Source organism: Pygocentrus nattereri, chromosome 22, assembly GCF_015220715.1.
Source record: "Pygocentrus nattereri isolate fPygNat1 chromosome 22, fPygNat1.pri, whole genome shotgun sequence".
Taxonomy (NCBI): domain Eukaryota; kingdom Metazoa; phylum Chordata; class Actinopteri; order Characiformes; family Serrasalmidae; genus Pygocentrus; species Pygocentrus nattereri.
The window spans coordinates 33,991,732-34,008,473 of NC_051232.1; the positions used below are offsets into that span (position 1 = coordinate 33,991,732).

General features: G+C 43.2%; 1 protein-coding gene across 14 annotated transcripts in view; it reads right to left on the bottom strand.

Moving 5' to 3' along the window:
* The window catches only part of LOC108443826 (EMAP like 5), a 118,820-nt gene that overhangs the window by 23,043 nt on the left and 79,035 nt on the right, over positions 1 to 16,742 (bottom strand). For 6 of the 14 annotated variants that reach the window (XM_017724687.2, XM_017724688.2, XM_037532722.1 and 3 more), the window contains 11 exons: positions 15,857 to 16,059; positions 14,700 to 14,811; positions 13,516 to 13,643; positions 13,258 to 13,399; positions 12,105 to 12,257; positions 10,653 to 10,784; positions 8,398 to 8,486; positions 7,010 to 7,186; positions 3,562 to 3,763; positions 2,210 to 2,336; positions 1,570 to 1,584 (listed from right to left, as the gene is read on the bottom strand). In XM_017724687.2, coding sequence (XP_017580176.1) covers positions 1,570 to 1,584; positions 2,210 to 2,336; positions 3,562 to 3,763; positions 7,010 to 7,186; positions 8,398 to 8,486; positions 10,653 to 10,784; positions 12,105 to 12,257; positions 13,258 to 13,399; positions 13,516 to 13,643; positions 14,700 to 14,811; positions 15,857 to 16,059 — 1,480 coding nt within the window. Of the gene's footprint in view, positions 1 to 6; positions 242 to 1,569; positions 1,625 to 2,209; positions 2,337 to 3,561; positions 3,764 to 7,009; positions 7,187 to 8,397; positions 8,487 to 10,652; positions 10,785 to 12,104; positions 12,258 to 13,257; positions 13,400 to 13,515; positions 13,644 to 14,699; positions 14,812 to 15,856; positions 16,060 to 16,742 lie in introns of those variants that run through there. The other 8 variants (XR_005129348.1, XR_005129347.1, XM_037532730.1 and 5 more) reach the window with 4 other exon arrangements.

Genomic DNA, 16,742 nt, shown 5'->3' on the forward strand with positions numbered 1-16,742 from the left:
GGGAAATCAGAGGAACACATTCAAGGGAGAAATTATAATGCAAGCAATCATTAACCATAATAACACTGAACTGCATGGAACTGAATTATCATCTGTGCATTTGGTTTATGGTCATCTATGGTCTTCATGGCAGTTCGCTGGATTCTGTGGGCTTTTTGTGAGCCTTAATGACCAACAGATATCCACATGGGCCTTAATGGATGGATGAAGTGTAAATATACTGTAGCCCCCTGTTCATCATCTAAAGGAAATGAATGGCAAAAAACTGATTGAAGATCTTGGGATGCCTGTTACCTTTCCAGCTGTGTGACACTTTTAAAAATTGGTGGAATTTCCCTTCAAGTTTTATCTGATACAGTGAACATTAGATAAACTGTTTTGTAAGAGCATTATTAGAGTAAATAAGTATAACCTCCTGTATCGAAGGTGATGCATTCAAACATCCAAAACAACAGACAGAAATCTTTTATTGGAGTAATTTCACTGCTATGTTAGGTATTAGGCTTTAGAAGGTCCATCCCTGTTGGCAGTAGCTGGAACTCTGTCGGTTTTTGCGCTACGTATTCCTTCTTCCATATCGCTGATGGAATATATTTCGATGAAAATGTGATTTGCAAAGCTAAAAGCGATATGGATTTTTGTCTCTGTAGTCGCCCAAGCGAGTCAAACTCCTCCAAACGTGTTTTACTGTGTTAAAATTCATTTGTTATTGTGTCAGTTGTACAGGACTGTTCGATATGAAGAAAGCTGCAGTTGTCCCGTTTAAACTCGGCAGGGCCGTCTTTGTGGGGAGGTTTTCACAACAGGGAATTACGGGAGAAACATTTTACTCAAATCATATGCATTAAAAAAACACTGGAGTGGATTGACCACTAGGGGGCAGAGAGGGGTTATGCTGCAGATTTGTCCCTCACTTTAGAAGCATCAGCTGATTAAGCCCCCGCTCATGTGAGAGTGATGTTTTAATAAAGGTCACATAAAGCTCTGACAAACAGATCGATAAACTATACTGTGTTGGAATCTAATCAGCGGGTTAGATGGTTATGAGTCTGAGTAGAAAATCGTATAAATTGTATGCACTTTTTATGAAAGTGAGGCTGGGATGTCTAATATTAGTAAAAGTCTGACTGTGCTGCATTTGAGATGCATTCTGAGTCCTAGTAGAACAACCATAACCATTTAGAGGAATATAAATGCTCCATCTGTGCTGAATCTACAAATATGATTAAAAACGAAGGAAAAAATCATGATCAATCAAAACTGCACTAGAGGCGTTGTTTGGCTCTGTCTCCTCATGATGAAAGTACTCATGTAATGTCAAACAAGCCCGACAGGATCATGACTTTGAGAAGGATGTTCATAGCCAAGCACTGCCCCGCTATGGGAATGAAAATGTGTGAGCAGAGAAAAATGGATTGTCCCTCCAGAACCATCACTGATGCGGCATGTTCCAGCCATGCTCACGTCACTTAGGAATCGGTGCAACAGCACCCCTTCAGTGCGATGCTGATGACGTGACAAATGGTAAAGAATATTCAGATTGGAAGGAATATTTAAAGGGATACTTACTTGACAATGCCCTGCCTCCAAAGGAATGCCAAACAAAACAAAACACAAAGACCATCTGCAATGTTTGAATAACTTTGATTGAGGAGCCACAAAGCCACACAGCAGAATCTACATCACTATACAACACTACTACCTCACTACGCTACATCAGTGCACCGCGTCATTACGCATACCTACATTACATCACTACCTCACTACGCTACATCAGTGCACCGCGTCATTACGCATACCTACATTACATCACTACCTCACTACGCTACATCAGTGCACCGCGTCATTACGCATACCTACATTACATCACTACCTCACTACGCCAACCAATTCTACTGTGTGACTGCACGGCTATGTGCTTGATTTTATGCACCTGTTAGGACTTGGTGTGGCTCACACACCCACCCAAATAATTAGAAGGGCCACATACTTTTGGCCATATAGTGCGCTCTATTTCCCACGTCTCTGCACCCAGCACTTGTTAAATTCTTCTCATTTTAAATGAATAAAACAGCGCCTTGCTAAGCAGCTCTTATTCCTTAACTGGCCTCTTTTTTCACATTTGCAACGCAGAATAACCAGAGACAACCAGACTAGACAGAGGAAGCGTGGAACCGGAATGAATGGAGAAACTGAAATGGAGGTGTACCTCTCTTCGGCAGATGCCTCTTTCTGCTGTTGGTGAGGTTTGGTACCAGTCATTTCGCGAATGCTCACCGCGTAGATCTTGGTGGTGTATTCAATGACCTTCTCCCGAGCAACATCACTGTCATAACCTGCAAGCATAAACACCCACATACAGCCAGTCAAATAAGCAGTGGGCTTCAGTGGAGAGAGATAAGGGAACTTCCAGATCGAGATTCAAAGTTTAGGACTGCATGGAAGGAGAATATGGTGTTCTATAAAGTGTTGGGCATCGCAACACAATACAAAAATACATTATAGTGCATCATAATGTATTATTCTAAAACGGCATATCTGCTGAACTGCTTATTTTACGCCGTCTTCGGTTGTGTCCCACTCTGCTCTAATAGTGATGGTAGAGTAGCCTAAGTCCATAATCAAGTAGAAGTACTGATATTTGGGTAAAAAATACCTTCCCAAACCCAACTTGAGCAGATCTACAAAAATGTTGAGTCAAAAAAGCAACTACTTAGTTTGCTGGACTGATACCGATCAAGCATATCATTCTGACCACCTCCTCGTTTCTACACTCACTGTCCACTTTATCAGCTCCACTGACCGTATAGCTGCACTCTGTAGTTCTACAGTTACAGACTGTAGTCCACCTGTTTCTCTGATGCTCTGTTACCCTGTTCTTCAGTGGTCAGGACCCCCATGGACCCTCACAGAGCAGGTACTATTTGGGTGGTGGGTCATTCTCAGCACTGCAGTAACACTGACGTGGTGGTGGTGTGTTAGTGTGTGTTGTGCTGGTCTGAGTGGATCAGACACAGCAGTGCTGCTGGAGTTTTAAACACCTCAGTGTCGCTGCTCGACTGAGAACCAAAAATATCCAGCCAGCAGCGTCCTGTGGGCAGCGTCCTGTGGGCAGCGTCCTGTGGGCAGCATCCTGTGGGCAGCGTCCCGTGGGCAGCGTCCCGTGGGCAGCGTCCCGTGGGCAGCGTCCTGTGACCACTGATGAAGGACTAGAGGATGACCAACACAAACTGTGCAGCAGCAGATGAGCTGTCGTCTCTGACTACATCTACAAGGTGGACCGACAAAGTAGGAGTGTCTAATAGAGTGGACAGTGAGTGGACACAGTGTTTAAAAACTCCAGCAGCACTGCTGTGTCTGATCCACTCGCACCAGCACAACACACACTAACACACCACCACCACGTCATTCTTACTGCGTAACGGAGTAAACGTAATGAGTTCCCACCTCTATGTATTGTTCTCATGTACAGAGGTAGGTGGAGCGGCCTGTACCTGTAGCTAAGCTGGACACTGGAACAGAGTACAAAATACACAGTCACAGGAGAAAAAGAGTAGTTGCCTCCATCCTCCTCCGTGTCCTCCTCAGACTCCTCGCTGTCCACTGGCCGACTGTCTTGAGGGACTGAAGAGTCCAGAGTCCATATCATCAACGCTGTGTCGGCTCCGCCCACTGTCAGCAAAGTCACGCCGTCCTGCGCCCAGCGCACGTTTGTCACGTGAGCGCTGTGGCCCACGTAGCGCTTAAATCTGGCGTACTGACCCTGCACAGAAAAGACTGCACGTTAAACTGACTTAGAAACATAAAACGCCTCCCTACAGCGTAGCATCACCTCACTTCAGCTACTGCAGACAGAAAATATCGATAAGAAAATTAGAACTGGATCATTTATAAACAAAAACAAACAAAACATCGAACAAGCAACTGGATAAAAACGGACTGATTAAATCTGAAGTACCTATAAAATGAAAATAATATGAAAAACAATAACAAGCAATCACAAATAAAAACGAGCTGTGAGGAGTTTCTGTAGCACTGGGAGGGATTCTGGCTGTACTGGGACCCAGGAATCAAACCCAGATCAGGCCGGACACTCAAGCCTAGAAATGAGTATTTCTATTAATATTTGTAACAGCAGTCTATAGGACAGCAGCTACACCCAACTCCACACCAGTCATTTCCATCCATCAATCCATCCATCCATCCATCCATCCATCCATTATCTTCCGCTTCTCCGGGGTTCGGGTCGCGGGGGCAGCATCACCAAAATGTATTTCTAAACACTGAAAGTGTCTGAATGAAGCTGCAGCAGAGAAAGGACTCCAGGTGTGAAGTTCAAGCAGACAGGTAGGTTTTAAAGACCTGGCTCCTGGGGATGTTTACATTTGGAATATTCCAAGTAGTCATGTAATATTTCAAGGTCTACTACATATTTTGTATAAACTGAGGTCAGTTGAGGTTACAGCACAAAATAAATAAAATAAAAAATAACATTTTTTTAAACCCACAGTTTTGGTGACATTTTTGGGGCCTTTTACTGGTTGAGTTTGATACCCCTGTACTGGGAGGAGTTTTGTTTATACTGGCAGGGGTTTTGCTTGTACTGGGAGGGGTTTGGTTGTACTGGGAGGAGTTTTGTTTGCACTGGGTGTAGTTTTGGATGTGCTGAGAGGAGTTTTGTTTGCACTGGGTGTAGTTTTGGATGTGCTGAGAGGAGTTTTGTTTGCACTGGGTGGAGTTTTGGATGTGCTGGGTGGAGTTTTGTTTGCACTGGGTGGAGTTTTGGATGTGCTGGGTGGAGTTTTGTTTGCACTGGGTGGAGTTTTGGATGTGCTGAGAGGAGTTTTGTTTGCACTGGGTGGAGTTTTGTTTGCACTGGGGGGAGTTTTGGATGTGCTGAGAGGAGTTTTGTTTGCACTGGGTGGAGTTTTGGATGTGCTGGGTGGAGTTTTGTTTGCACTGGGTGGAGTTTTGGATGTGCTGAGAGGAGTTTTGTTTGCACTGGGTGGAATTTTGGATGTGCTGGGTGGAGTTTTGTTTGCACTGGGTGGAGTTTTGGATGTGCTGAGAGGAGTTTTGTTTGCACTGGGTGGAGTTTTGGATGTGCTGGGTGGAGTTTTGTTTGCACTGGGTGGAGTTTTGGATGTGCTGAGAGGAGTTTTGGATGTGCTGGGTGGAGTTTTGTTTGCACTGGGTGGAGTTTTGGATGTGCTGAGAGGAGTTTTGTTTGCACTGGGTGGAGTTTTGGATGTGCTGGGTGGAGTTTTGGATGTGCTGGGTGGAGTTTTGTTTGCACTGGGTGGAGTTGTGGATGTGCTGGGTGGAGTTTTGTTTGCACTGGGTGGAGTTTTGGATGTGCTGGGTGGAGTTTTGTTTGCACTGGGTGGAGTTTTGGATGCGCTGGGTGGAGTTTTGGATGTGCTGAGAGGAGTTTTGTTTGCACTGGGTGGAGTTTTGGATGCGCTGGGTGGAGTTTTGGATGTGCTGAGAGGAGTTTTGTTTGCACTGGGTGGAGTTTTGGATGTGCTGGGTGGAGTTTTGTTTGCACTGGGTGGAGTTTTGGATGTGCTGAGAGGAGTTTTGGATGTGCTGGGTGGAGTTTTGTTTGCACTGGGTGGAGTTTTGGATGTGCTGAGAGGAGTTTTGTTTGCACTGGGTGGAGTTTTGGATGTGCTGGGTGGAGTTTTGGATGTGCTGGGTGGAGTTTTGTTTGCACTGGGTGGAGTTTTGGATGTGCTGGGTGGAGTTTTGTTTGCACTGGGTGGAGTTTTGGATGTGCTGGGTGGAGTTTTGTTTGCACTGGGTGGAGTTTTGGATGCGCTGGGTGGAGTTTTGGATGTGCTGAGAGGAGTTTTGTTTGCACTGGGTGGAGTTTTGGATGTGCTGAGAGGAGTTTTGTTTGCACTGGGTGGAGTTTTGTTTGCACTGGGTGGAGTTTTGGATGTGCTGAGAGGAGTTTTGTTTGCACTGGGTGGAGTTTTGTTTGCACTGGGTGGAGTTTTGGATGTGCTGAGAGGAGTTTTGTTTGCACTGGGTGGAGTTTTGTTTGCACTGGGTGGAGTTTTGGATGTGCTGAGAGGAGTTTTGTTTGCACTGGGTTGAGTTTTGGATGTACTGAGAGGAGTTTTAGATGTACTGAGAGGAGTTTTGGATGTACTGGGAGGAGTTTTAGATGTACTGAGAGGAGTTTTGGATGTACTGGGTGGAGTTTTGTTTGCACTGGGTGGAGTTTTGGATGTACTGAGAGGAGTTTTGTTTGCACTGGGTTGAGTTTTGGATGTACTGAGAGGAGTTTTAGATGTACTGAGAGGAGTTTTGGATGTACTGGGAGGAGTTTTAGATGTACTGAGAGGAGTTTTGGATGTACTGGGTGGAGTTTTGTTTGCACTGGGAGGAGTTTTGGATGTACTGGGAGGAGTTTTAGATGTACTGGGAGGAGTTTTGGATGTACTGGGAGGAGTTTTAGATGTACTGAGAGGAGTTTTGGATGTACTGGGTGGAGTTTTGTTTGCACTGGGAGGAGTTTTGGATGTACTGCGAGGAGTTTTAGATGTACTGGGAGGAGTTTTGGATGTACTGGGAGGAGTTTTAGATGTACTGAGAGGAGTTTTGGATGTACTGGGTGGAGTTTTGTTTGCACTGGGAGGAGTTTTGGATGTACTGCGAGGAGTTTTAGATGTACTGGGAGGAGTTTTAGATGTACTGGGAGGAGTTTTAGATGTACTGGGAGGAGTTTTGGATGTACTGGGTGGAGTTTTGTTTGCACTGGGAGGAGTTTTGGATGTACTGGGAGGAGTTTTAGATGTACTGGGAGTGACTGATGTGTTTATGCTGCTATATCAGGTCTCAGTCCACCTCCTGAAGTGGTCTGAGAGATCGAGTCTGTTTTAAATGAGTCTTAAGTGAGTTTATGCTTCCAATGTGGCCAGAAATAATCCTTATACTCAAAATGCATGAAGTGACCAGGTGTAAACAGGATCTGTTTGTGCAGAAATGTGCGTTTCCTCACGTTTGCAGGGTAGCTGAAGAGCTTGAGGAAGCCGAAATCATCTCCTGTGGCCAGAAGCTTCCTGTCGCTGGTGAGTGAGGTAGCGTTGATGTCGGTGATGCCGCTATGAATTGGCCAAATGCCTTCGCAAGTGGGACCCAGAACAGAGGTCCAGGTAGCCCACTCAATCTTCTCTATCTGGAGTGATACAGACACAGCATAATGATAATACTACTACTACAACTAATAATAATAATAATAATAATAATAATAATAATAATAAATGCTCCTGCATACAAACTTCAACTCTGTATGTAGGACCACACTACAGTTCCTCACTCTGAGAACAACATAACTACATTATTACATTTACACACACACACACACACACACACACACACACACACACGTATATACATACATTTATCACTGCTGTCGGAACAAAACCTCGTAACTCCAAAATGGTAACTTTACGGTAGAAGGAGAAAGCCTACTTTACTTTTAATGTAAGTCAATGGAACCAGAATTATTTACAAGTCATTTTGGACCATTTCTTTTGGTCCATTCATCATGAAAATGACATAGAATGTAAAGAACAATGGACAATTTCAAATTATCATAACAATGAAGATTTCATTCCGACAGCAGCGACATGGCTACATTTTTACATGACTCAAATACCACCATCGAAATAAAGTCATTCAGAGTGATTTGGTGAGAAATAAACGAGAAACTTAGAACGGTCAGAACCGTTCACAGTGGTGGTTACTGGAGCCAGACGTGGTACCGTTCTTGGTTAAAAAAAAAAAAAAAAAAAGACTTTTTTTTACTTCTTTCAAATTTTGCAATATGGTACCACTATCAACATTCCATATAAGCTCAGAAGACTCGTGTAGGTTCTCTGGAGGTTCTGGATGGTGAATAAAGTGTCTGTATCTGTGTTGTAGTCACGGCGACGCCTGGTTCCCATCACCACCACTGTAAAGACGTCTGAACCATTTCACACCATAAACACTGAGTTATGCAGAAATGTAGATTTTTTCCTTCAGGTTTCAGCATAAAAATGAAATTAGCAAACACAAAAACTAGTCCATGCTACTCGCATGAGGAAAATAAGAAGATTACATTGATTTACTGCATATTTCATCAATCACTGTCATAGCATCACTGAAAATGGGAGCTGTGACCCAGTGGAATATTTGGGAGGGGGAGTGAGTTGTTTCAGGCACAAGATGCTAAATGGATCACATATTAACGCAAAAGTGATCAGATTTTTGATTTTCATATCTATATTTCAAATGTACATTTTCTTACATGCATATTTGTGAATATGATATCAGTGGGACACAAACAGTTGAGGAGTCAGTCACAGAGACGAGAGTCAGCTCTGCTTTACTTGACTCCGTTACCTCTGAGGGGCGAATAGTCTGTCTCTTTCCTCTCGGAGCCTCGAAGAATAAGAGTTCTTTGGCACCAGAATTCACTTGCAGCAATTTACCTGAATAAAAAAGAAATTACTTTTAGTATGAAGAGCTAAGATAGTGTAAATATAGTCTGACTGTAAGGTTTCCAGCCTTGGTAAAAATGCACAGATTCCTAATTCGACTACATTAAATCTGGTTTATTGTGTATTATAGTGTGTTATATATTGTTTACTGTATATGTATCAAATTGTATGTTTACTGTGCAATAAAAGAGGTGAATCACATCCTACTGCACCAGAGACAATGACCACTGACATTTATTTCATTGTATGGCAATTAAATAAATAAATAAATCAGTACCATGATAGCAGTAGAAGGACAGAGCGCGTTATTGAGAATAACACAACCTCATGTGTTCTGTTGTTCTATGCAGTACTGTGCAGTCAGAGACCCTCCAATTCGTTCATTTTCCAGTCATCCCAGGTTGGGATAGTGTAGTGGGTAACACCTCTGCCTTCTACACTGTAGACTGGGGTTCAATCCCCACCTGGGCAAACACCCTACACTATACCAATAAGAGTCCTTGGGCAAGACTCCTAACACCACCTTCACCTCCCTGTGTAAAATGATCAGATTGTAAGTCGCTCTGGAGAAGAGCGTCAGCCAAACGCCGTAAATGTAAATCACAACCATTTAGTACAAGCTGTTCACCGATTTTGATGTTCCATTAGGCAAATCTGGGACCTGGTTTTTGTACCACCTTCTTCAAGGTTCGGTTTATTTTAGTTTATGCTGCACAATTTAAAATACACACAAATTAATAACTGCAGGTAAATAAGCTTTAACAGTGAAGTGGCTGCCTGCTGATCCCCACAGTGGATGGCTGGAAAATCCTGGTCAATAAAGTACATAATTATAAAAATGACTTCTTCCATCAGACTGAAACAAGCAAAACTGTGACATTACGGTTAAAATGGGTCACTATATAAAGTCTCTAAGACCAACGTTTGTTGAGATACAATGTGAGTGAGTGCTCCCCTTTTTCCCCTGTCAAGCTTATTTATTTGTTTGTTTACTTTTACGGCATTTGGCTGACGCTCTTACCCAGAGCGACTTACGATTTCACATTTTTTACACAGGCAGGCCAAAGCGGTGTTAGGAGTCTTGCCCAAGGACCCTTATTGGTATTGTACAGGGTGCTTGCCTGGTGGGGGATTGAACCCGTCTACAGCGTAGTAGGCAGAGGTGTTACCCACTACACTAACCAAGCACGTTTGTTTGTTTGTTTTTAGCCCTTCTCAAGTTTAGCGCGTATAGTTATTAGATTTTCTACGAATGTTAAAAAGAGTAAAGAACTCTAAAAGAATAAAAGCAACAGAATTGTCCCATCACCTGACCTTTGATGTAGATTTTCCCAAACCTTTTCTCAGCAGTCCACTGTCCTGCTAATATCGGCTGCTTCTGAACCCAATTTGTCTTTTTCACATCACAGCAGTTTCATGTGATGTTGCTATTACTACCAGCTACAATGAGGGGGCGCTATAACTGCAGAGGAAACAGAAGCAGCTGAAACCAAAAGTCATTCGAGTCGAGATCAGTCGCATCATGTGGTGAAGAGGTGCCGATATATTGAAAATATATATAGTGTCAGTGAGTTGCTCCTTCCCTTCATTCCAGCCTCCGTTCTTCTCAGGATCCTCACTTTCAGCTCCTCAAAGAACCTGCAGACACGCCTCCAAAGCTCTGTCTTAGAAGCTGGTTGATGATCAAACCCATTCAGTGGTGTTGAGTTCTGGACTCTGGGGTGGTCAGTCCATCGTTCAGCTTCTTTGTTTGATGTGTCCGTCTCCTTTTCTCAGTGAGGTTGTTCTTGATCAGCTACACGTCCTTTCAGACCCACAGCGCTGAGTGGTCTTCTCACAGTGGAAGGATGGACAGAAACCCCTGTGGATGTTTCCAGATCTGAAGCAGCTTGATCTTCTCCTCTCTCTCAGAGATCAAAGCTTTCAGTGCTGTTTATCTGATGCGGGCAGTTTTGGGGTCGACCAGCTCTTCCAGGTGGTTGTTAGGAGCCCCATTTTCTCTGGAGCTTTTAATCAAACCCAAATTTTAGAAACTTCAGTTTCTGTGTACCTAATGGATGAAGGGTGGTCTCTGACTTGTGTGGCCAAAAACAACTACGGTTTAAACATATTTATTCTATTATTTACTATGTAAACTTAGCACCAGTGGGCACTCACCGTGGGTGTCCCAGTCTATGTGGGTGATGTAGCTTGTTGCTCCTTTGCAGATGCCCACTCTCTTACTGCTCAGTACGTTGTATATATCCACAAAGTGATCATGAGAGGCCACAGCGAGATATTTACCCGCATCTGAACAAGAGAACACACACACACACACACACACACACACACACACACACACACACACAAAGACTGAAGGCACTGCAGAGATTATTCTCCAAACTCCAAAGTTCTTCAGGTGCATCAAAGACCCTTACAATGGCTGGTGGGTCTAACGTACGAGGAACTCAGCCAGTAGCCCATGCACTGTAGTCCAGGAATAATAGGGCTTGGGATGTAATACGCCTGGGATTTTGGTGGTTTATATATTTTATTTTTAAATCAAATTAGTCGCCTTTGCATTATTTAAAGTTCTTTATTAACTTAACATTCTAAACGTTGCACTACCTGCTAGTGAAATAGAAACTAAACAGAATACCAGCTTTTAAAAATATGTGGAATAAAACTAAATACAAAGTCCATTTGGATTTATATTTATTCAAAGTATTCATTAAATAATATGGTATGATGTTCACTTGCTGCAAAATGGCCAGTAAAATCTGTGTTAATGACCAAACCAGCATTAAAACCACCTTGTTACCATTTACTAGAAGCTCTGTTATAACCATGTAACACTGCAGGGCAGCATTCATAACACCTACACAAGCTTTTCATGACAAGTGACATAAATCATTACAGATATTTATGAAGGCATTAGTTGTCATAACACTTTCAGAATTAACGACATGAGAATGAACAAACAGCCTTTATGACACCTGACATGTCAGAAAAAGGCCTTTATAAATGTTTATGTAGGTTTATATCAGTTGTCATTACAGGCTTAAAGGACAGTAGAGTCCCTCAGAGCGGTTCTCTGTTCTAGATAAACTTACATAGTCAGAACCGTTCCCAGTGGTGGTGATGGGAACCAGACGTCCCTCTAAAAGCTCCTACAGAAAGTTCCTACATGAACTGGTTCTGAATTCACTGCCTGATGACTGAGACGCTGTTTTATGAGAGTTTAGAGAACTTCAACTCCATTCATGGTGGAGGGAGACATGCAGGGCGCTGTGCGGCAAAATAGTCCCCAAAGAAAACTCATTATTCCAGATTTTCCACTGTTTTCCATCATCAACATTCCAGATAAGCTCAGAAGACTCGTGTAGGTTCTCTGGTGGTTCTGGATGGTAAATAAAGTGTCTATATCTGTGTTGTAGTCATGGCGACGCCTGGTTCCCATCACCACCACTGTAAAGACGTCTTATTAAGTTTTCTCTACAATGAAAGACTGAATTATGCATAAGTGTCATGCCTAACGCTCCAGTAAAGTGTTAGCTATACTCTAATAACCCTAAAGATACAGTACACCTATCATGACATCAGCACAGGCGTGAGGCTGTGAGGTGTCACCTCGGGAGAATTTGATGTCAGAGATGAGCTCCTTCCTGTGGTGGAAGGACACCATGTCCTCCAGCGTGTCCGCATTCACCACCAGAAAGCTGCCATCATTCAGGCCCACGGCTAAGGCTTTCCCGTCGGGGGAGAAGGCACAGCATCTTCCTCCTGATGCGCAGCACAAGAAAACAAAAGCACATTCAGTAGTGACTGTATTGGTGGTGCTAATTTTAGCTTATTTTCGATTAAAAGACCCTTATTAGTCCCACAACCGGGAAATTTCACCTCCGCATTTGACCCGTCCGTGCAGTGAAACACCACATACACACTAGTGAGCGCACACACACTGTGGAGTGGAGGGATGCCAGACTGTCTCAGAGTGCTGCCGTGTCTGTGTGTCCTTCTGGTTCTCTCCTGTTAGTTAAGCTGTCATAGTCAGATCTGCCGGAGTCGTTAGCCACACTCTGGAAATGTTTACATTCCCTGTTTTACGTACAGACAGAATAAAACTAATTCCCTCTCCCTGCCTTTTTCCGAGTATATGACTGCCCACATGTCCGGCTGGACACTGAAGGACGACTGACTGTCGAGCCCTCCTGCTGCCCACTTCAGACCAGCTGCCCACGCCCCAGCTACTGCCACCTTGGACGAGCTGCCCACCCTACACTGATGTTCTCATAGACTCCCAGCTATTCCTACTACTAATACTACTGCTATTAATATTAGTAGTATAATAACTCTGTAGGTAGTCTGACCAGAGGAGGACGGGTCTCCCCTGATGAGCCTGGTTCCTCTCAAGGTTTCTTCCTCAGCTCTTTGCTGGAATTCTGTGAAGCTGCTTTGTGACAACATCAGCTGTAAAAAGCTCTACAAATAAATTTGATTTGATTTAGGGGGCAGTGAGCACACTTGCCCAGAGCGGTGGGCAGCCCTAACCACAGCACCAGCAAACACTGGTCTTTACTGCAGAAAATATGTGTTTAAGTAGTGACCCTTCTTAATGTTTTGAACTGACCTTCAGACTTTGGGACACATTTCTAAACAATGGGATCTGACTGCTCACCATGTGGCCATGAGAAACGCAGTCTCACATTAGAGTAATCAAAGATCTGAGATAATAAGGGGTTCGACTGCATTACAGTAAGCGTGTCGTTTATTCTGCCAGTACCTTTCTTAAGTTTGCGGACGGCCACCATGCGGTGGTTGCTGGAGGTTTCCCAGATGCGCAGGGTTTTGTCGTCACTCACAGTGGCACACACAGGGAGCAGGGGGTGCGTAGCAAGCCCCCATACCTCACCTTCCATGTGACCCTAAGCAAACACATTCAAGTGTATTGTGCTGAACAGATTATGAAACAGTCTGGACGCTTGAACACATTACAAAGTCAGATAAACACAGAACTCCAAATATATTTTCCTTCGCGTACCTGAACCAGCAGGGTAATTGGTCCACTCTTGTCTATTTCCAGGATCTCTCCATTTTTAGTTCCCACTAGGATGCGGCCGTGGCCCAGAGTTATGGCCCGAATGGAAGGGTTATCCTCCAGGAGCAGCCCTGAACAAACAAACACGCAAAGATCCCGTCACTTTACTACAGATGACACGGCAGGCCAAGTTCGGACACTGTGAGCAGAAAACTGAAGCATTTTCCCTGCAGGTTCCACTTTAGGAGATTTATTTAATTCTATCATTGCCACTCTGGGGCAGTAGAGGGCAGCACTGGCTTACGAAGCAAGTGCTTTATGGCAAGATGGACAATTCTGCATTCAATGCAGATGAGGTGTGATGTGTAAACACTACAGAGAACACAGAGGCTGTAAAGCTGTCGCACAAAACCTCCAGTCTCTTAGATGTGCCGCAGCTTTAAAGGCCATGAATGGCTTCCTTCAACATTAATGCACTCCTATGGAAAAATGAACGCCAGTTAGCAGGAAGTCAAGAGCATGCAGTGAGCCAGCCAGTGTGACGTACACAAACATTTAGATCATTCCAACTGGATCCGCTCACCAGCTTTCATTACTTTAGACCAATATCAGTACTTCAGAGTAAAATAGGTGGCACAACATCATTTGTTTCATCATTAATCTTTAACAGAGCTCTGATCTTGTGAATGAGTACTCGATCTTCACAACTGTGGTGCTGGAGGCCAATAAAGGGCTGTTAATGAGCTGATTAGTTGGATCAGGTGTGTTGGGAGCAGGGGCGACTCTAAAGAGTGCAGGCAGTGGGCCTCCAGGACCAGAGTTGAGAGTCCTGTCCAATCACAGATGTTCCAGAGCAGAGGTTCTTTAGGGAACTTGAATGAAACTAAGCGTTTATGATCAAAAAGGCCTAAAAGGTTGAAAAATCATCTTTAGTCCATTACATTCAGTCTTCACCAACGGGTTTCCAATAAAATGTGCCTTAGAGCAGGAGATCCCAATCCCGGAGACCCTCTGCTCTGGACATTTGTATGGTTTCTCTACTCCACGCACATGATGTGGCCAAAGATGCGCCTGCTGATTCGTGATTGAACCGAATGTGGTGAGCTCAATGGGACGAAACAGAAAAATGTGGAGGACTGTGGATGGAAAGCCTTCTTTACAGTGAGGCGTTTAAAAGAGGGGTGGACCTTTGGATCCTGAGGACAAGGTGGCTCTCTTGATGGCGTAAGTTTTGAGACATCTCTCAAACGTGTCATCCCAAAGCTCGACCACTCCATCCTTTCCCCCCGTCACGAAGCCCTGGAGAAGAGACACTGAGTGAAAACACTGCAGATTGGCTGGGAGCTAAGGAGGAATTTTCAGTGGGGGATTTTTAATGGGAGTTTCATTTTACTATTCTACACACATGCGCACACAGTCTACGCTGTTTAGCCCTTGCAGTTCATCTCCAATTCGCCCGACAGGAAACCGACGCAGACATAAGGAAAACATGCAAACTCCACAGAAAGGACTCTGGTTGCCTGGCTGGGGAATTGAACCCAGACCCTTCGCGCCGTGAGGAAACATCACTACTTACCATGCCATTTTTTATTCCATTCAAATGGAATTATTGATTAGGGCAATAGAGGGGCCGTGTGGTTTTATTGGTATAGCAAATATTATAATATAGTCACTAATTTGGTGGCACAGCTGGGGTTTGAACACAAAATCCCCTGAAGAAAAATACATGTAACCTTGATTAAGAATAATGTCATTACATGAAATAACTTTAGTTATGGAGAAAAATAATAAACAGATAATAATCAGGGAATAACACCCCTGGCAGACTTCAGGGGGTGCAGCTTATTTGCGGTTAAGAAGTGTGACATTTGAGAATGGATGGTCATGTCTGTTAATACAGCACTGTTAAAAACCAACTATTGGAATATAAAATTAAAATCTAACACAAACATGTAATTATGTTGGTCAATATGGATCAAAAGTTTTATCCTCTTAAATTCACTCTTAGTACTGACCTCAATATTCTGGTAATAAAGTCTAACCTTAGTAACTATGCAATTATATGTTTAATTTAAATTACAATGAAAACACATTTGTGTTTACAGTCTATAGGAAAAAATGTGGCAAAAGAATTTAAATTATTATTATTATTTTTTAATTATTTTAGAAAAACAACTTTTCACCATGATGAAAATATCTTGTCTTCTACTTATGAAGACAGAAGTGGCATTGACTTAAAAATAATGCAAACTGTACATGTTAAAAACCTAAAAACAAACATGCTGTGATATAAACTGTAATTCCAGGTTGACGCATTTTGCCCCATCATGACGGATCTGTTTACCTTATCTAAAGAGAACATGGCAAACACAGGTCCATCATGGGCTTTGATGGTCTTCAGAAGCACAGGCTCCTTCCAGATGTAAATGTCTCCAGTGGCTGCTCCAGAGAACACCAGGTCATCAGTGTGTCCATAACACACGGACATCATGGTCTCAGGCTTCCCCAGGTTCCCAAAGACCCCCCGCTTAAAGGTAAGCCCACCACCTTCAGAAACCACAGAAACATGACATGAGCTGAAAGGATCTACTGAGGTTCTGCCCAAGAACTCTGACTGGTAAAGTTGTAGCATGCTTGCTTCTGCAGCGTGGAGGGCAGAGGTGTTACCCACTACATTAAACCACATGGCTAAAAGTCCAGTTCCTTTGAAACGTCGCTGTCCTGCTACGGTTTGCAATAAATGAATTACCATTTGCAGAAAATAAAAATAAAAGAATTTACTGCACTTGCTGTGTTTACATCTTTTTCTACGAACTCACCACATAGTCCTGCATCTTATCCTACCTCTAATTAATGTGCAGTGTCTGCTGCTGACAGATGGTACAACTGCAGTACATACACAGGTTCTGTACTATATCTCTAATCATTACTGCGCAATATCTACAGTTTCTGTGTGATATCCGGTCATTACCTGCTCAGAAATGTGCGATATCCACACAACTGCATGTGTAAACTGTAAATGTGTACAGTTTCTTAATTCTGTTTTTATTTTATATACTTTTCTGCTAAAAGTTTATTTATTTATTTCCATAGGTTATCTTATATTTTGTATTTTGTATGATGCACATCTCTGTCTATTTACTGCTCTTTATCTGCTGTAACAAGGCAAATTTCCCCCAGTGGGAAAATAAAAGTCTATCTTATCTTTTTACTTTACGAATCATGTAAAT